This window comes from Copidosoma floridanum, unplaced genomic scaffold (assembly GCF_036245765.1).
Source record: "Copidosoma floridanum isolate Cflo_tuat_1 unplaced genomic scaffold, Cflo_Japanese_pri ptg000009l, whole genome shotgun sequence".
NCBI classification, from domain to species: Eukaryota; Metazoa; Arthropoda; class Insecta; order Hymenoptera; family Encyrtidae; genus Copidosoma; species Copidosoma floridanum.
The window spans coordinates 1874914-1896121 of NW_028321886.1; the positions used below are offsets into that span (position 1 = coordinate 1874914).

General features: G+C 39.8%; 3 protein-coding genes across 3 annotated transcripts; 2 read left to right on the forward strand and 1 right to left on the reverse strand.

The window, feature by feature from the left end:
* The first annotated feature begins 2394 nt into the window (after positions 1-2394).
* Positions 2395-14069, forward strand: LOC106642886 (uncharacterized). The gene is made up of 18 exons (XM_089589719.1): positions 2395-2404; positions 3300-3617; positions 4063-4278; positions 4611-4958; positions 5686-5868; positions 6306-6443; positions 7649-7822; positions 8073-8356; positions 8451-8651; positions 9008-9440; positions 10951-11128; positions 11361-11810; positions 11897-12142; positions 12237-12365; positions 12457-12614; positions 12706-13119; positions 13318-13447; positions 13514-14069. Exons 1-18 carry the CDS (start codon positions 2395-2397, stop codon positions 13929-13931), a joined length of 4428 nt encoding a protein of 1475 aa, XP_089445845.1. The 3' UTR covers positions 13932-14069.
* A 1182-nt stretch (positions 14070-15251) lies between these two features.
* LOC106642892 (lipase 3-like) lies at positions 15252-18855 on the forward strand. Its single transcript, XM_014357816.2, has 8 exons — positions 15252-15495; positions 15588-15722; positions 16595-16775; positions 17561-17675; positions 17749-17992; positions 18078-18236; positions 18314-18541; positions 18628-18855. Exons 1-8 carry the CDS (start codon positions 15484-15486, stop codon positions 18814-18816), a joined length of 1263 nt encoding a protein of 420 aa, XP_014213302.2. The 5' UTR covers positions 15252-15483; the 3' UTR covers positions 18817-18855.
* Positions 18856-18921: 66 nt separating this feature from the next.
* ND-SGDH (NADH dehydrogenase (ubiquinone) SGDH subunit) lies at positions 18922-20464 on the reverse strand. The gene is made up of 3 exons (XM_014357815.2): positions 20344-20464; positions 19541-19758; positions 18922-19444 (listed from the first exon to the last, which is right to left on the reverse strand). The coding sequence occupies exons 1-3, from the start codon at positions 20429-20431 to the stop codon at positions 19190-19192; spliced, it is 561 nt and encodes a 186-aa protein (XP_014213301.1). The 5' UTR covers positions 20432-20464; the 3' UTR covers positions 18922-19189.
* Between the last annotated feature and the right edge of the window lie 744 nt (positions 20465-21208).

Here is a 21208-nt window from a genome sequence, read left to right on the forward strand (position 1 = left end):
CTCGGCTCCGCCGGCACGCAACTTCATATACGACTCGATGAGATGTAGCATTTATTTCCCCCGTTTGACCAAAGTTCACGCCGCTGCATCCAAAAATTGTCAAAAAGTTTTGTTCCTTGAAACAAAAAAAAAAGTGCTTCAACTAATTGAATAATAATAAGTAATCCCAGGCGGCTCTTTGATTGTCACGGATTCCGGAGCTTCGGAGTGGAAGAAGATAAAAAAAAAAAAAAAAAAAAAGGCAGGACCGCGAGGGATGACGCGGACGGTCGTGCGACTGCTCCCGGTCTTGGCGCTGCTACTCCTCGAAGGCAATTATTCAATGGCTTTGATAATAATTACACGCTTCGTTTGGTATACGCTTCTTGTACATATATACAAACATACACATAGAGACGCTCTGCTCGGGCTTTAACGAGCCCCATACAGTGTCGGCTCTTTTCTTTTTTTTTTTTTTTTTTTTTTTCTCGGAGGGAGGGAGGTAGGGAGCTTTTTCGATGAGTATATTCGACAGCTGCACTTTTTGTTTAGCTTTTTCTCCTCTTCACCGCTCCCTTCGATTGACTCTATATGGTAAACGGATGCCCGTTACTTGAAACCTTCTTGTTTTTCCTCCCACGTGTGCGTTTTTTTATTTAATAATCATCCCTGGATACAATAATCTAGTTTTTAGGGGATGATTTTTTTTTTTTTTTTTTTTCAATAAATAAAGATAAAAGTCTTGATACGTAATTTTTAGAGGCAGAAAAAAAAAAGTCACTGTTTCTTCAACCACGTCAGCTTTTGAGTGATTGATTAAGCATGCGGTGTTATGGTACTCCTGAACCGATGGGAAGGCTAATAATTTAAATACCAGTTGTGTCGTTAGAAATCTCTTCATTTGCATGAAATTCACGGTTGCACGAAATTTTATGTTCGAAAAACGCCGAGAAGTATCCGCGATAATCAATTTCTGAAGAATTTAATATTAATGAATAATAAAACAAGAAAAAAAAAAGAAATCTACTAATAGGGTTCACACGAGATTCGATAATTGGCTGTGTTTTCTTGCAAAACGTGTGGGCACAAGCCGCTGTGAGGTCACGCGATAAAAATTTTGTCATCACCCAAACAATCCGAGTCTTCAATTTTAACCCGATGAAAAGCAACGAGCACATTAAATGCCGAGACGCCGGGTGTCGCGCGAAATCACATCGGAATCCATCTCGATCCCAAAAAGCTCGTTTTTTTTTTTTTTAAATTTCGCATTTTCATACAAAATCGTAGTAAAAATGACGCCTCCACGAAGATGTTACGGATGTTTTACGGAAGAAAAAAAAAAAAAAAAAAAAAAAACAGCTCGCGAATCGGCGTACCATTGAAAATGTAATAATAAAAACTAATGAGCAAAAAACGCGGGCACGGTATATATCTATGTATGCACGGAGAAAGCGCAGCATCGCGGCCAGCAGCCCCAGGATATAAATATAAACCCAAAGAAAGAGAGTTTGAGCCACGCGTGGTTCTTCTTTGTTCAATCGGAGCATCGCAGTTCGGAGCCGTCGAGCCGGTGCTTTTCGAGCGATTTATTACGGCGACGAGCAACAAGTTGCGCGAATGAACAAAGAAAAGAAAATGCTTCAAAAGCCAAACAAACGAAATAGTAAATCAAGAGGGAAACATATATGTATATATACTATATATCAATAGTGCGGATAAATTTTTACGTAACACGTGCGGTCTCTGTTATACTTATATGAATGTATTATGAGCGCAAGCTCGAGCGAATGACGGGTGCTTAGCGTTGCATTCGCGCGTGAGAAATTTACTACGAGGTGGTAAATTTTTCGGTTTTCGGGCGCGTCCTTGCCCTGTATTTCTCGTCGAATTTACGAGGCTGCGCGTCGACACCTCCGAGAGGCGTCGCGAAATCAATCATTTACGTACAACGCGCGAGAACTTGTAATTGGTATTATAGCGTTTGACACTTTGTACAGAGCGGGGGGGAATCCCCGATTGCGCTGACGCGCTAATGCTGGTAATTTTTTTTTTTTTTTTTTTTTTTATTCCCACCCCAAATATAGCTACTTATCAGCTAGATTGACTCTCGGTTACGCAGTCGGCATGCTGTGATAAGAGCGTTATTTTAGCTCCGCGGAAGATATAATTTTTTCGTAAAAACAGCTTTATCGAGGGTGGCTGAGCGTGTCGTTTGGGTACACGTTGTTGAAAATGGATTAGTCATCGAAGCACTTGAGCTCGGCCGGTTGATGCTGCGTATTAAATCGCCTGTTTTTTTTATTTTTTTATTTTTTTATTTCAATGATGGAATCGCCAGTTTTGTGCACGTACTGCTTTCAAATGTATCTCTTTTATCTAGCCGAATCTCTTGCAATCATTTGATACATTGACTCGATGACGGTACGTAATTTGTTGACGTAACGATGTTTCATTCATTATTTTTATATCCCCGTGTGTTTGACACATCTTTGGGAGAAGTACCTAACTTTATGTAAAATGTAAGAAAGTCCAACATACTCGCTACAAGGGATAGGCTGGGATATTTAAATGATTTTAATACTGACATTTTTCTTTTCTCCGAAGAAAAGTTAAGATTATTGACCTTAAAAATGTTCTTTGTAGTATACATTGTGTGTTCCAGTGATGAATGTAACAGTTATAGTGTGTGAATAGTATATGCGAAATCGTAGTCTCTTACACATAAATTTAGCCACAGTTGCCGATATTGGTCGAGGGAATAAAGAATGATTTATGATATTTTTGAGGCAAACGAAATTCCGTCACTTACATCATACGATCATTCGAAGGCCGTTTAACCGATTCATCGATGAAATATATTAGCATATCTCACTACTCGAAATTTTGTGATTTCTTCCGTCTTTCAAATATTTTCGATCTCCAGGTTTGCTAAGTCTATTTGAAAAACAAAAGTTTGGTCGTTAGACTTATTCAACAAAAGTATTGATTGAACGAAAAAACAAAACCACCGAAAACGTGATTTATTACACCAGTGACCGTGTGGCTGTAATATGCTTCGCGGAGAATCAAAATAACAAATATTATTTGTGGTATTATTACATGCGATACCATATAATATACCGCTGTGAAAAAAAAAAGTTTCAAACAATACTACGGAAACTATACGTAACATCAGAGTAACATCACAAAAGTTTCGCTTTCCTTTTGATTTGACAAAACATTGCAACAACACACCACGTAGGAAGCACACATGAAAAAAAAAAAAAAAAAAAAAAGTATATATATATATTTTTCCAAACCCCACCACCATTACCCACTAGGAGTAGAGAACAGCTCAGCCGAAGAGGACTACCTGGAGCAATGCTGCGAGCAGGGAACCCGATGGGCCGAGCAAAAGTTGCGGTGCGAAAAATTCGCCGGAGCCATGCCGGGTGTGCCCCGCGACCAGCAGCCATCGTGCTTCGAAGCCGTGGACATTTGTTGCCGCAAGGCTTTTCAGGATATGGAGTGCGAGCTGGGAAAGCAGGACGCCAGAGCCGGTAGAGTTTGCCAAGGGGCGGACGGCGAGATCAGAACCAGGCGCTCGGCTCTGGGAGTCGGTGATTTTCGCCACGACTGCTGCGAGGGGTGCAAGCTCGGTAGGTTTTTTTTTTCCCCATCTAGTATCCGTTTATACATTATTAACCCAATCGTCATTGGTCTGCGTTGGATTTTTTTTTTTTTTTCCTCTAAGTATTTTGTTGTTTCAAGTTTTTACTGGGCACTGCGTTGCTAGAAGTAATAGAAAAAAAAACAACAACATTTTTGGCACCAATAATGTACTACATTTTTAGTGAAAACATTACAGTGCAAATAAAAATTAAAACTGCGATTATAAGATGTTACTTGGAAGCGGGGGTGTATGTATAAATATGTAACACATGTAAATCACTTTGTAATCCTGTTCCTTGACTTTGTCGGTGATTTTAACGAGCTTTTATTATCGTCAATTTTTTTTCACGTGATGTACTAGATGGGCAAAAACCACAGAGGTCAAAACTTACTCTACTCGAAGAAATTGTTTTATTTTTTAACTCGTAATAGGCATAGCAAGCGCCTCGAGCGGCAAGGCATGCGCTCGCAAAAAATTCAGCCTAGGCCCCGCGTGGGACCCGTCGTTCATGGAGTGCTGCAACGACGCCAAGACCAGCAGCTCTGCTGGCACCACCACCATTTCGACAAGTACCTCCGTGGCTACGGAGTTCGACTACTACGACGACGGCAGCGACAACTCGACCTCGACATCTACCTTTGATTCTGGTAAGGATGCACAGAAAAGCTCCCGAGACTTTGCATTCGTGCTAAATGGCACTTGGCTCGTGTTTTAAAAATGTTGAGAGCAAAATGTTTTGAAAAACGTAACAGGTATCATCCGCTTTATTTTTTTGTTTTATTTTTATTATTATTCCCGAGAGTTGAAACGAAATTGCTCGGTGGGTGGCCACTTTATTGAAGAAATATATACGCAACAGGGAAAATCGGTATACACACCATTCTTGAACTGCCAATGAATAAACAGTAATAACTGCTATATTGGAAAAAAAAAAAAAAAAAAAAAAAAAAAAATCACTGTCTACGATTTCGCGAATCAGATGACCTGTGCAAGCTCCTGAAGGGCCTGCTGTGCTCGGAGATTTGCGTACCCACCCGGGGCTCGTACTACTGCAAATGCCACGAGGGCTCGATCCTGCAACAAGACGGGCGCACGTGCGTGTCCAACACGACGACGATCCGACCTACGACCAAGACGACGAAGAAACTCGCCCGAGTATCCAGTTATGAGAAAAAAACGACACTGACCATCGGGAAAAAATCGACCTTGCCGGGCGGTGGCCCAGCGAAACCAAGGACGACCCGATCGCTGCCCATCGAGGACAACGAACTCAATCTGCCCTGCCCGTCCGGGTACCGATTCAACGCAACCGACGACTCGTGCAACGGTAATTAAACCAAAACATACGTACAATGTGTCGTATACCATGTGTGTGCCTGTGTGTACATTATCCCTGTGTTATATTAACACGCTTGCCTCCTCGAGAGGAGAAACGTCGTTGTCTTTCGACGCCCCCATCAGCTTGCCTACGAATGCGCGTTTCTACGCACGTAACACATACGTCAAATGCAGCGACGATTTACTTGATGCTTGCACGGTTCGAGTCTCGAACCACCAGACGGTCATATGAAGCTAACACCTCGCGAATGTGAATGGGTTTTTTTTTTTTTTTTTTTTTTTTTTTTTTTTTTTTCGACCACTTTGCTAGCTACGATCGGTATTTTCTTGCTTACCGATCTCCTACGCCGACTAACGCTCTGTTTGCTTGTAAACTACTAATATACCAAAATGAATTCGCTAAACTCGCGGCCATTGAGGTGATTTTTCAGTGACATAGCTCTGTCAAACTAACCAAAGGAGAGAAGCAAAAAAACAATTACATCGCAAAACTCGGTTCCTCAAGCATGGCTTTGATGAAAAAAAAAAAAAAAAAAAAAAAAAAAAAAAAAAAAAAAAAGAAAAAAGAAAGAAAAAATGTACTGTGTGACGGCTCTCTGCGCCACTGCCTTTGTATACACTTTCCGCCGCGCTCTTTTCTCTCCATCTCCGGTATCATTGTCCTGACATCACTGCTGGTGTTGCTGATGCCCCGCCACACGTACACCGGGGAGCAGACGTCGACGAGTGCCTCGAGAGCACCAGGCCGGGTGCCCCGTGTCCCGCGGCGAGCGAGTGCCTCAACACCAACGGCTCGTACAGGTGCCTCGGGAGCGGATCGCCAGCCCCGTCGGTGCGGGGCGAGGCCGGCGGCTGCGACCTCGGCTACAGCTGGAACGCAACCCTGGAACGGTGCGTCGGTGAGTTTTTGGGCATACATCTGTTTCGAGCTTTCGGGACTTTTCTCCCGTACGATTGACGTGCAAGACAATAATACAATACATTTTATATAATATACTTGTCGACCTGTGCGCTTTCGTACTTTTTACTCATCACATTGGGATCTGCAATTTCAAGATTTGTTCGGTGTAATGTTGAACGCGTAGCCACACCATTTGTTTTGGTACTTGTTGATGGCTGGGGTGAACAATAATTGCTAAAACTTTACTACCAATGAATTCTCATGAAATATCATCATAACGATAACGATCTCAAGCTTTGTTTGTCGTTAATTTTTACCAAACTTATGGCCAACTTTGGATCAATTTTCGAGTGTACGGAAAATATTCAATTATGGTTTTGAAAAAAAGGAAGAAAAAAAAAAAAAAAAAAAAAATACGTTTGATTGTTGGTTAAGATGTGGACGAGTGCTTGGAAAACAGTCACAAATGCCTGACAGAGTCGGAAACGTGCATAAATTTGGAGGGATCTTACGAATGCGAGATTAAATGTGAACGGGGATTCGTTTTCAACGGCATTTTCGGAGCTTGTCTCGGTAAGCCAAACATTATTGCGCTTGTCTTATGCACGACAAAATAACAATGCTGAAGTTATGATCATTACAATATCTAACGATACATATATGGAACATGCATGAATAAATTTTATAGATTGAAAATGTTTGACGCAACGGCACTGGTGAATCCGTGTCTTTCGGGGACTCTTGCGTGGTTTGCTTTCTGAATTCTTAAACGCAAAGTTTGAAAGTATACACCTAATATTAAAACGTTTATAAATTTACACAACAATGTATTTTCGCATAGTGGATATTAGTGTTGATTTTTCCACTAACCAGTAATATTGTCTCACAGCAATGATCATCACTTGATAGAGAATTTGCATGCATCCAGATGAAGTATTTATTAACTAATAATAATAATAGTAATAATACTTTTAATTACTACAGTAACCTTCAGATGAATGCATGTATCAGCTTATTTTCGTTAATTTTTCGAGTATGGATTGAATAAAAAAAAATCTATACTTACTTGTGTTACTTAAGATTTTATGCAAAACCGATTTCATACGATTGTGACGTAAAAAATTTATCATTCGTAATATTTATTTACGCAATGAATTTCAGCCCGAGATAGATTGGTTCGTGTGCGGCGCGTGTGATCCCGCGCGAGTTGCGCACATTTTACGTAATAGCGTGTGGAAAATACCGATTTTTCGAGGAAGTATCCGAGAAATTGGTATTTTCCACACGTTGTTGTAAAGGAGGCATTTAATTTAATATAAATTTTACGTTATTAAATTGTTATTTACCATACGCACTGCAAAGAGTAGTTTACGTTGCTTACTTATTATTTTATTGTGAATACCTATATACGAAATTCGCAATGATGGTGTATCAACATTCGAGAGTCTTGTACTAAAAAAATCGGTTGGGATATTTTCATACATATTTATGAGTTGTATTCCATCTAATGAGTCTATAAAATTTTTGAATGGGAATACGTGATAAAGTAACAAAATAATTAAGATTCGATGACAAATTTTTTTTTTTAGAAGCCCTAGAGTCACAACTTATGTCTGTAAAATTCAAAATGTTGTAAAACAATGATTTAGAAACCAAGCTGGTTCCCTATTTTTTTTTTTTTTTTACCTTGAGCTCATCAAGGAATCTATGTAGTAATTAATCGATCCATATCCGTATAAAGTTAAAAAACAATAACCGCCAACTTGTTCCCGCTTCAGACATCAACGAGTGCGAGGAGCTGATAAACATATGTCCGCAACTCGACACTATTTGCATCAACACACTCGGAGGCTTCGAGTGCCGAAGTCTCCAATTGTACGGTGAGCCCAACTACGTTGGTAACGGCTCTGACGAAAGACGACCAGGCGATTATGAAAGCATCGACGAAGGAGGTTAGCGATACTGTACAATATATAATACGATATATTACACAATACGCTAAAGTGGTCACGAGTTTGATTTAAAATCAGGAAGATTCGACGGTGATTCACGAGTAAGAATCGCCGCACAAAACTTTGTCCCTAATGGCCCTGGCTCCGAAATCCAGGGAATAATCATAGACGCGTTACTTAAAATTTGAAAAGCTCGAGGTATATGTTGTATTGGCCACGGTGAACTACAGTAAAACTGTTAACTCGGCAGACATCGACGAGTGCCAGGTGCACCAGCAGCCTTGCGCATCGGGGGAGATATGTCGCAACACCCCAGGGGGCTACGACTGCATACCAGCTGGTTGTCCCCGTGGCTTCGACCAAGTGGGCGACTTTTGCCAGGACATTGACGAGTGCGAGTTGAACCTGCACGCGTGCGCCCCGTACGAGCGCTGCCAGAACACCAATGGCTCCTTCACGTGCGAGTCCCCGCGGCCTACCCGACCACTCAGCACTACCGAACCCACCAAGATCCTTTGTCGCAAGGGCTTCAAGGTAGATTTTTTTTTTTTTTTTTTTTTCCCTTCGGCAACCAAAAAGTTACGAAGGAAAAGGAAAAAAAAAATCTATTCTCCAAACTTTTCTAAAGCTAGACAACGAAACGGACAACTGCGTCGACGTGGACGAGTGCGTCGAGGGTCCCGGATGCAGGGATCACGAGAGATGCCGGAACACGCTCGGTAGCTACGATTGCTCGCCTCTGTGCGGGCCAGGCTGGTACTTCAATTTGAAGACGAAAACGTGTCAAGATGTCGACGAGTGCCTACTAGGGCATCACAACTGCCGACAGGTGGGTCCTTGAATCAACTACTTTACGAGTACGTTTCGAGGCATTTCGTTTTACGCGTTACCGATCGCTAAAAAAACTCTGCAGTTTATTAAGTGAAAAAAAAATCACGCCAAACTTTATATTAAAATTACATTCGTGCAAACGTCCCTTTTCGGAAAAAAAAAACTGTACATACCATCCTCCCTTTATCAAATAGACACGAATTACTCTTTCCACCCTATTTTAAAATAACAATAATAATAATATTAAATACACATTAATGTGTATCGACCTTGTATGTAGTTTTTAGTCATGATTGTTGGGAGAAAAAAAAAAAAAAAAAAAAAACAACAACTTTTTGCCATCTCCGTACGTAGCGCACCCAATACTGTCGCAACACGAACGGGTCTTACGTGTGCGAGCCCCTGACCGCCTGCGCCTCGGGTTACCGTCGCATTCACGACGGCAGCTGCGTGGACGTCGACGAGTGCCTCGAAGGATCGCACACTTGCTCGCCCTTGTCGCATCGTTATTGCGTGAACCGCGAGGGTGGCTACGAGTGCATAACCCGGCTGCCCTCGTGCTCGCGTGGCTTCGAGTACTCCCTGCTGACCCGCGACTGCGAGGACGTCGACGAGTGCCGCGGGGGCACCGCCACCTGCGATCCGCGGCTCAACGAACAATGCATCAATCTTCCGGGGAGCTACAAGTGCGAGAGACGACTACCGGACATCCCCTCTCGGAGGCTAAAGAAGAGACCTGCTTGTCCGGCCGGGTACACTTACGACGCGGCGCTGAGGAAGTGCTCCGGTAAGGGAGCCGGTGGCGCTGAGCTGCGCGGATGATTGTTGAGACTCATTCTTGTGATTTATTATTTCGATGGACGAGGGGAAAAGATGTACTCAGGAAGATTTTTCAATTTTTTTTTCATCCATCCAAAATTTATCAAATTCGTCTTTGTTTACCAAATTGATATGTCTTTTTTTTCCTCGTTTGTTACATACGCGTTCGGTTTACGTATATGAGTAATCGTTTCAAACATGTGTGAATATACACGTGCTTTTATCCATTATTGGTCCTTCAATCTTTGATTTCATCATCCATTTTCGTATTTGTCAAACAAGTTTTTTTTTTTTTTTTTTTTTTCTCAACTAGCTTACTTCAAAGTACTACTTATAAGTGGATGGTCCTTTTTGTCGTGGGTCTACGCTATAATTATGAAAATGATGGAGTTTTATGTATAAACAATACTATTACCTTCATTATTTTTCTAATTAAACCTTAGACTTTTTACACTTTTATAATCCACATCTATTAAAGAGTTAATAGTTTTTTTTTTAATGCGAATGAATGATAAATTTCATACTTAATTACTTTTTATGCTCAGGTTAAAACATTATTCATCATATAATTTATTTTCTACTTTCATTATACAAAAAAATGTTAAGTATAATTGTTGTAACTATACCATGTATTGGTCGGTATAATGTGTGGTGTAACATTTTACCATTTGTATATTTATTATATATGATGCGATTGAAATATTATTAAGGAAAATTTTCTTGTTTTCGAATATAGTATAGAAAATGTTGAATAAATAAAAACCATCATCAATCCGTTTGATCTTATTTGCCTTAAAGAGGTCTAGAAAATAATTTTCACGAGACTTTACGCAACAGTTTTTTTGTTTCAGAACCAAAAAGAAATTTAGAACAATTTAAAAAGATTTTTCTCGACGCTTTATATTACTTTGACAAAAAATGTCATGGCGTCACGCAGTTTCCTTTGTTCATAAAAAATTAACTTTATTTTTTCCCAATCAGTGTCATAGCTATTAGTAAAATTTCTAGCCGCAACGTAATCATCGAATTCCTCAAAGGTACAAAAATCAAGTTTTTAAATAAATTTTACAGTTTTTCAGATTTAACAAACACAACGATTTACTTTCAGCACAGAGCCCCCTGCCCCTCCCACAAAGAGCTTCGTTTCACGCTTTCGCACAATTAACCGCAACTTTTCCCTGATTTGTTCAAAATATCTGCTTGCGAGTGGTCGCACCCTCGTGTATAAAAATCACTTGCTCACGCTTCCATTAATCAACGCTCTCCCTTATCTCCCTAAAATTCCCTGAAAGCCCACGCTTGATAAATTTCCGCTACATTTCGCACAACCAATGCCATGCGTTTGATGCACACCACTAAGCGCGCACTCTATAACAGACCCGCTTTTTGTGCATACCCTTACCGGTTGCTTTTGTTTTTTCCAACATTATTTGTGGATTTCTTACGTACTTAAATATTCTTTTTGTTCACCACGACAGACATCGACGAATGCGCGGAAGGCAGTCACAACTGCGGTGAACAACAGTGTTACAATCTGCCGGGCAGCTTTCAGTGCGCCAAGGCGCCGCTTCCGGTGACCAGGCGGAGATCGAGTACGACGAAGCAAGAACCATCGAGTCCTCCCGCTGTGCCGGAAAAGTGCAACGTGGGCTATAGGTAAACGTTTTTTTAGTTAATTCATACAACCGTCGTATTACAATGACGACTTTGGGGTAATTTCGACATTTGAATAACCATTGAAACACAACCGATTTTCCAAATAGTTACGTATACGCCCTCGTTTTATATTAAAATTCATGTGGTACTGTTCAGTAAAAATTTAGAATAAAAGTCCCTGGCGATCCACGGCAAAAACTAACACAAAGGCTCCTTGTTGAACCCCCCTCAGGTACGAAAAATCGCGAAACGGTTGCGTGGACACGGACGAGTGCACGGAGTCAACGGACACGTGCAGCAGCAGCAGCGAGGAGTGCGTCAACACCCCGGGGTCGTACAGTTGCGCGTGCAGGCCGGGCTTCCGCCGGGACGAATCGACGGGCGGGTGCGTCGACGTGAATGAGTGCCTACTGCACAACGATTGCCTGATCGGCCAGCGCTGCGACAACACGATCGGCAGCTACGCGTGCGTCAGGTTTCTACCCTGCGGCACCGGTTACACCCTCAACGCCGCGACCGAGATCTGCGAGGACGACAACGAGTGCGTCCTCAACACCCACGACTGCGGCTCGGGTTACCACTGCAGGAACACCCTGGGCAGTTACAGGTGCGACAGGAACAGGCCGGGTGGCGCGACCCCGAGGAGGACCCAAGTACCGATCACCACCACCACCACCCACCGGTAAGACACACATCTCTTGTTCTTGTTGCTGATAGCCCTTGCAAGTGTGTATACATATAATATACCATCGAGTGTGTCGTTCGTAGGGCTATCAATGCGACGTCCGCCACACCGAAGCCGAGCGTCACGACTACCGGTCGCGCCCCGTCCACGACTACGAGTAAGCCCAGCACGAGTACGGTCGGGATGAAGTTTGTGCCCAAGACGTCGACTCAAGCCACAACAACGAGCAAAAAACCCGATCTGGCGCCGACGAGTACTACCGAGGTGGTGCCGACGGTCGGCACTTTGGTCACTTCGGACTCTTGGAAGTCCAAGGTTACCGTCACGAGGTGATACTATATATTCCAGGGTTTTTTTTTTTTCCCGTTGATTGTCGTGTTTTCGCAAATCGTAGTCCATACTATGGTTTTGTTGTACATGCAGACCGAGAACCAATTGTCCGCGAGGCTTCGAGGCCGGCGCCCTTGGACAGTGCATCGACGTAGACGAGTGCCGTCGTAATGTGAAGATGTGCGGCAACCAGCGCTGCATCAATACTCTCGGCTCCTTTAGGTTCGCTTGGCTCCAACTCGATGATTACAAACCAAACACGCATAGTGCAGGTATGAACAAATACATTTTTTTTTTTGTTTTTGTTTTCAAGGTGCGAGTCGAAAACGTTGTGCGGCATCGGTTACGCGCCCGATCGGGTGACCGGCCACTGCGTCGACGTCAACGAGTGCGCCGAGGGCGTGCACAAGTGTGGGCCCGAACAAACGTGCGAAAACCGGCCAGGTGAATACGTCTGCTACTGCCCACCAGGTTTGTTACTCGAAACGAAATGAAAAAACAAAAAACAACCTCCACCTCGTAAATATGTTCCACAATGGGTGGGAAACTAAAATGCCCTCAGGCCACGAAGTGAGCGGCAGCTACAACTGCGTGGACGTAAACGAGTGCAAGCGTCTGCCTGGTCTATGCGGCAACAGCGGCCACTGCGTAAACACCCCGGGCTCGTACACCTGCACCTGCAAGCCGGGCTTCAAAAACGAGCCCGGGCGTCCCGGTTGCGCCGACGTTGACGAGTGCCACTCGACTCCCGGTGTCTGCCAGCAAGAGTGCTACAACACCTTTGGCGGCTACCGGTGCGAGTGTCGCTTTGGCTACAACCTCAGGCCCGACAACCGGACCTGCGAGGACGTCGACGAGTGCACCGAGTTCAAGGACCACAATCTTTGCATCGGCATATGCGACAACACCCCCGGGAGCTATGCGTGCAAGTGCCCCGAGGGATACAGGCTCGGGGACGACGGACGCACGTGCATGGGTAAGTGCTCATTTTTTTTTTTTTCTTCTTCCTTCTATAAAAATACAGCGCGTAGTTTGAGCTGTAACGCTCGCAACATTTTTTACGGGGCTCCCAGATCTGATAATTTTTTAAAGGAGCATAAAATACCCAGTTTCACGCGAAACTCGTGTCTAAATGTCCATCTTACGAATAATCCGATGGTTTCGCTCCTCGTAGATATCGACGAGTGTTCGACCGGTAACGTGTGCCGGCACCCCGACGACATCTGCATGAACCTTAAAGGTGGCTTCAGATGCAACAGGATCGACTGTCCGCCCGGCTACGTCCGCGACCACCAAAGACTCAAGTACGCCCTTTTTTTTCCATTTTTTGCCATTTTGGGTATATTTCAAAGACTTTCATGCCTTTGCAGCCGGTGCATGCGCGAAAATCTCCACTGCCCATTGACCGACCACGCGTGCATCCAGCGCCCGGTGCACTACACCTACAACTACATCGGCATTGTGTCCATGTACCCGATCCCCGTGACAACGGGCCAAGTCGAGCTGTTCACGATGCGGGGCTCGTACAGCGTGCCCAACTCCTCGATTCGTTTCGGCATGGCCCTGATAAACGCCCGAGCGCCACCGAACGTCCTGCTGGCCACCGAGGCGTGCTTCGCCCTGCGCCAGCCGTTCCACTCCCAGGCCGTCCTCGTGATCACCAAGAGCCTGCAGGGACCCCAGGACATCGAGCTCGAGCTGTCCATGGAGATCTACGGGCCCAACAACGCCCTCGCCGGCAGCGCCGTCGCCAAGATCTACATCATCGTCACGCAGTACGAGTACTGAGACTGCGTTTCGGCCGGGGATAACAGTGTCATTGATTTCAGGCGATTTGTACGATTGCGTGTGGAAAATCTATACGAGCTTCGCGTTGTAGGAGGAAAAAAATAAAAAAATAAAAAAATAATAATGTGTTTTGTACAAAAAGCACAAGTTGTACTTTTTTGGAGTTCTGCGAGCTTCGTGCGTCACGTATTTTTTCCTAAAGTAACGAATGTAACGGTTGGACGTTTTTTAATTACCTTTTTGGGACTAAAACCACGCAAATCTGTGTGTACCGATTATCAAGGATTTTATTTATTGATCCAACTCGTCAAGTATAACGTAATTTTCTTCGAAATAGTATTTTATCGAATAAGCTCTTAAAATATACCTAATATATATATTTCAAAAATTTCTTTTAAGAATAAATAATTTCATCTTGTATCCATTGATAACATGTGAGTGTATGTAACATTAAATTAAAACGAAATACAGTATTTAAAAAAAAAAATATTTTTCTTATGTATAATTACTGATATTCAAATAATTTTGTCACTTTAGTTGATAGAAAAAAAGATAGCCCGAATGGAAATAATATCATTAAAATAATTACAAATCTCGTACATTACTTATTCCACACACCCGTCGGTCCTGTACAAACATGTGCGTATATGTAATCACTTGTGATATCTTAATAATAAAATTTGCATTGTACTTATCTAATTCAGAGATTTTTATTTTTCCAATGAACAAAAACAATTTAGCGCCGGAAAAAAAGTTTCCTCACTCAAATGAATTACACATTTTTTGCAGCTGTCATTGGCGTCAGTTAATTTTCCTCGCAGATCTTTTTTTTTTGTGCAGTCCGGTGTGAGATGAAAAACTTCATGTTTTACTTCTATGTGCAAAAGAGTTATCTTTCGCGATTTTTTGTATTCTTCATATTGAATAAAATTCTTATCGGAAATCCGAGCTATAGCTAAATTGAAATATCAACACCTCATAATGCACTTCTCGTCCATAAGATTTGTATATGTTACTCTTTAATATAGGTAATGCTGAATTTTTTATTTTCAGGTCGAAGATTCTTCGTTTTCACCAAATTGAATTTCAACCTTGGATTTTTATTTATTTTTAAATAATATTAATTTTTGACTATACGCATTGCAAAAACCAACAGAAAATCACTCAAGCTTGTACCAATGAAAGACGTGACTCGGTAAAAAAATAACACGCATACACTTGATTTTCCGACTTGTTTATAATTTCTAGTTTGCTGAATAAACGCCAAGTAAGTATTCGAAAGAATTTATAATCAAGACAGTATGTGCGAGGCAGCGGTACGACTACACTCGCTTCGATAAGCTTGTGACTTTTTTAATGCTTTCGAAAAGAATACGCTTTTGAGAGAACACTTGATTGCAATTTTTTTTAACAAGTTAACATTTTGGTAGATATTTTTATCTTGGTATGAAAAAAAATAGTGACAGTGACTTTGTATGAGTAAAATTGTGTTTGATGAACATAAAAAAGGTGAATTTTCAAAATCAAATAAGATATCTTTAACAGCACAACTATGAAAGCTAAGGTATACAGTCACTCAAAACTCACCGATAAGGTTACTACAATTAATTTCTCACAATAATAATTTAAATTGTTTATGGTGCCCGAATCAAAAAGATATTCTCCATTTGCTTGACGTTGCTGTGTGCACAAGGTTTAGCATATGCAGATGACGTTACTGAAAACATGCGAGAAAAATTAGGTAACAGGGTTTTGAAATCAAGTTCGTCCGATTTGGAAAGGAAACAAATTGTAAGTATTTACTGATTAGTAATCGGATTTTTTTTTTACAATTTCAGCGATTGCTGCTTATTTTGTGGTTGAAAATAATTTTACAATTTTATAAAACCTTCTTTGTGCGAAGAAATAATTTTTTAAGTTATTATAACTATTAAATTTTATTTGGCTGGTTTACGAGAATTTTTAAACGATAAGAGACTAAAACGTGATAGTAATAAAAAAATAAACAAAATTACTATCTATACTTTTTAACTCAAGCTTTTATTTTCAATTTGTCAATCGATGTAATTATTTTTTTGTAAAAATAACTTGTATGAATTATTCCTTTCAAATGAATCATATTCTATTGGATACATCTTTTGCAAATCCGCGAATTAAATTAAACGCTAATGCCTACTATGTCAGCGAATACCAACGTGCTATACTTGTATTAAAATTAACTTTGGATACACGTACAATAAGCTTTTAAATAACCACTATTTAACCAGATATTTTGCTGATTTCTAAACTTCTACACAAATTTGTAAGGAAAAAAAAAGCTAAGATAAGTTTTTGTTTATGAAAATGATTTTTAAAAAACATATCATTAGCTCGAATTATCGAAATATGTTTGTACGCAAAGGGAAAAAAACAAATATGCGCATCGTGTGTTTTTACGTGCTTATCTACTAAAAAACATGTCCCCGAAGAGTAAGCGGTCGAGATTTTAGAAAAGCAGTACAATAAAAAAATACACTCGTGTGCACCCTTGAACAAAAACTTGTTTTTTTTTTTTAACCACTGCAAAAAAATTAAAATCTCAACACTAGACTTGTGGATACGTTTACACCAATCAATTTTTTGTCATTCAATGAAAGATTAAAAAATAAAATTATTTGTATCAGGAATCAAGAGTCGAGCTAAATAACAATTTGCTAGAAACTCATACAGTCACTACTGAGGACGGATATATATTAACCCTAAATCGCATGGCAGGACCTCCTGGATCTGTCCCTGTTTTATTGCAACACGGGCTTTTAGGATGTGCTGAGGAGTGGCTGATCGCTGGAGCTGGAAAATCTCTCCGTATGAACGATTATAAATTTTGATACAGCTTACTATTTCACCAATATTGTTTGACATGTACAGTATCCAAGAATATGCATCAAAAATTTACAGCATAAAAACATTGGACATCATGGATAATCATTTTTTCACAACCGATGCTTCGCTTGGAATAAACTTGACTTTTATTTCATAAGTACTCCTTCATATTTAAAAAGTATCAATGGCTTTTTTTACTTGATTACGGGTGTCTTTTACAAACACATCAAAGTTTTAATATTTTAGTGAGTATTTTGAATTCAATGTATGAACAAAAAAAGTCGACTATTTGGTCTCTTGGATGGATTATGGACATCATTTTTTTTTGTACATAAAAAAATTGCAAAAATAAAAGCTTGTTTAACTTACGAATGACGCAACAGAGATTATAAAATGTTTTTGCGCCATATTATACACTCTCATCTTCCGACCTTTTTAATTTTATTATTAGTTTAGTTTATTATTATTTTTATTTTTATTTTAACTGCTTACCTGCAATTGAAAAAGTACTTTAGTTTGTCCAAAGATTGAAAAAACACGAATAATACAGTTAAATTATTTTTTGCTATTATTGCGCTAGTGCAAAAAATCTTCTTTGAAAAATTATTGCGACAGTAAAAAAAGCTAACGGCATAAAATAAAATTAAAAAAAAAAAAACCGTTTTAATAAATTAAGTTCTCGATTATAGGCCTCTTATATATTTCATTATCAATACGTTATAAAAAGTTATTCATTAAAGTTATCAACATATCTATTATAATTTCAGCTCATATTCTCAACGATCAAGGCTACGACGTTTGGCTGGGAAATATCAGAGGCAGCACATTGTCAAGAAAACACCAAACACTATCTACATCTGATCCACAATTTTGGAATTTCACGTAAAAATAATAAAATCGTATCTACTTGAATGTGTACAGTTATTGAAAGCTAAGAAAAATATGTACCACACAGGTGGGTCGAACTTGGACTTTACGATCTTCCAGCAATGATAACGTATATAACGCAACTGAAAAATGATAGCTTATTTTATGTGGGCCATTCTATGGGCGCCACTACTTTTTCTGTAATGTCGATCGAGAAACCGGAAATAGCGAAAAATGTCAAGGCCATGCTGAGTCTTGCCCCCGCAACGTACGTTTATCATATGAAATCTCCCCCCATGAAATTGATGTCTTATTTTTGGAATGCCTTTCTGGTTGGTCAAACGAGTGTGCAATAATTTTATGAAAAATAACCAAAGTGTTACGTGGAACAAATAAATCTTTAAATTAATTTTTCAGAAAGTTTCGCATACGCTTGGTTTCCACGAATTTTTCCCGAGGAATGTTTTCTTTGATAGCTTTTCCTATTACATATGTGAATCTACGCTGCTAAGGGGCATTTTTTGCAGCAACTCTTTGTTTTTGATTAGTGGTTTTAATTCTAAACAGTTGGACTTTGTGAGTATAAAAATATAATTTCAGCACAAGCAGATATTTACTTTTCACGAGTCTTACGTCTCTTTTGTGTGCATTAGGATTTACTTCCGAAAATTTGGTCATTATTTCCAGCTGGTACATCAATAAAGCTATACACTCATTTCCTACAGCAAGTAACGGTAAATGAACTTAGAAAATTTGACTACGGTGCAGAAGATAATCTGCTAATGTACAACAGTTCTGTACCACCAAACTATGATATTTCTCAAATCCGAGTACCCGTTGCTGTATTTTGGTCGGAAAACGACTGGACGGTTGTCAAAGAGGTAATTGCTACTTATTCTGCCTTACACTCATTAAGAAATAATATTGTTAACGTCTGAACAACTCAGGATTTTTTTTTAATTTACAGGATGTATATCATTTTTATGAACAATTGAGTTTCAAACTGGGAATATACAAGGTTGAAGACAGTTTATTCAATCATTTTGACTTTCTGTGGGGGAGGAATGCACCAGAGACTTTGTATGCTAATATGCTCAATGTGATGAATGACTACGAAAAAAAAAAAATTGATTTTGTACACTTAGTTAAATTTTAATAATCACAAGTGTGAAATTTTTATGTACATGTATATAAGTAAATAATCAATAGTTTAGAAAATAATGTTGGTCTAGGTTTTTAAATTATTTTGTGATATAAAAAAGAAAAATACACATAAAGTGAATTTTGCCATCATAAGTTAAAAAATAGATCAATTCATCATTCATTCGAGTTTATTAAACTTGTATCAAGAAGCTGAGAAGTCTATGAAAATGTACAATTATATGTTTGTAGAACCAAAGAAAAATCTAATTTCTTAATATAGGATTTAATTTCTTCAACATCGTTATTTTTATTGAAATTTCAAGCTACATAAAATGAAGTAATTGTATGATTAAATTATACTTTCCAATGATTTCCTTGCGTGGTATTTATTTTTCGTCTTCATGGATACCGTCCATGTGACGTCTCAATGATTCTCTGCGCTCTCTAAGGTCGAAGCTCTCGTATGGAGTGTGGTATCCGTATTGGTAATCCTGTCTTTCTCGCATTCTGCTATAGACCATTTGTTCCAAAATTCTAATTTTTCTTAGCTGATCGGCTTCCCAGACGGCAAAAACCGTTTTTTCATAATCTTTTTGTGGAGTACCGAATATGTAACGAGCAAGGAATCTCGTAATAGGATTCTGAAAGAAACAAGTTTCTCTATTACCTTGAAACGTTATTTTTCAAGAAAAGCCAGTAATAACAGTTGATACAAAAAGGATCTTGAACTAACTTACCCTATAATATTCCCAGAATTCGGGCTCGTAACCTTCTGGGATTGGTGTAAGAGTTGCGGGTCCAACAAACACATTAGCACAAAATGTTATAATACCAAGTGGGATGGCAGCAAGCATGGTATAAAAATGAAAATAGTCTTTTGTTTTGTGCCATTGCCATCTGCTAGCTTGAACGGTAAACGTATGGGACATGCCACGAGTTGGTATCTGTTGAATGGCTGTTGAAAACAAAACATCATACATCATGTGTAGATAAATGTTATAAAAATTGTCTAAAAATATGTTGAGTTTTGAAAAGCGTGACCTAGGATACCGCTTTAATGTGTATACTTATAATTTTGAGCACCATTGTTCTGTCGACAAATGGCAATCCATTCTGCCGGCACTTTGAATACTTTACGTTGCCAAATAGAATAAAAACAGATAATAATCAAAGGATTCACAAGTGAACAGTACCAATGGAATAACGTTATGGTTTAAAAAACATGAAACAATGATTTCAAATGTAAACAAAGGTGTATATCCCCCAATAGAGAGCTGTCAACAACTCTGTATAGAACGTAAACGGTGATAAAGGAAAGATTAAGCAAAGGGTAAATTAAGAAGAGCCTTTTTTTAGAACTATTCTGACAAACTAAACGTCAAACCCTCGCAGATTGAAAGAGATTTTTCTGTAAACGAGCCAAATGACTGCACTGTGGTTACATAACACAAACAACACGGCGTAAAAACGGTATCACAAGTGTCACGGGTAAACAATTGAACGATACACTGCATGAATGTAAAAATTATTACCGACTTACCGGTTTTAAGCGAATATTTGGGCACGAGGAGCCGAGTGTTTTGAATGTTTTGAGCCGAGCATCGCAACAGCGAGCTAAAAGCCGCCATGATTGCTGAGTGACTGACGGACAGACGACAAAGCCGTATTTGTACCATTTGTGTGCAGGAGCCCAAACTTATCGACCGAGTGACGCGCGAACTGAGCGAAAAAAGAGAACGCAATTTTTTAATTTGAATTTTGAAACTACGAATCGAAGAAAAATAATAATAGACGATCAACTGTGTTCGGGACTATATTATTTACTCGTTGAAATTAATAAAGTTGGACGCGAATAATGAGAAGTAAAATAATTTCCCGAAATGACAATGTCAAGTTGTTTGTTTATCCTGTTCTGGATGTATCAATGTAACATGTAACATACAACAAACATTACAGAGATGATAACGAGTATATGATATTAACCCGATTTTTGGTATTTGCAAAACTAAAGTAAAGTATAATGAAGTAGTAATACCTATCTGCAGTAAACAATGAAATTTTCCTCCCTCTCGAATAAATTATACTATAGGTAAAATTTGGCCCTAGACAAAATTAAAAGTCCATGCAAAAACCTCCAACTTGCGCGTGACTCTTTCAACATTTTTTTTTTTTTTTTTTTTTTTTACCACCAATTGAATAACGCCGACAACTCGAAGCTGCGGATGATCGAGTCGTCGACAAATGAAAAAAATACCGCTCATCATCCTACACCGATATACTCCTGATGCAAAAAGCGCACATATATCCCGTGCGCCCGCCTCTTTTGCAATCGCATCTCGCATATCATCGTCACATCAGGGCGGGGTGGGGGAGGTAAATTAAAGAGGTGGATTGCACGTATACAC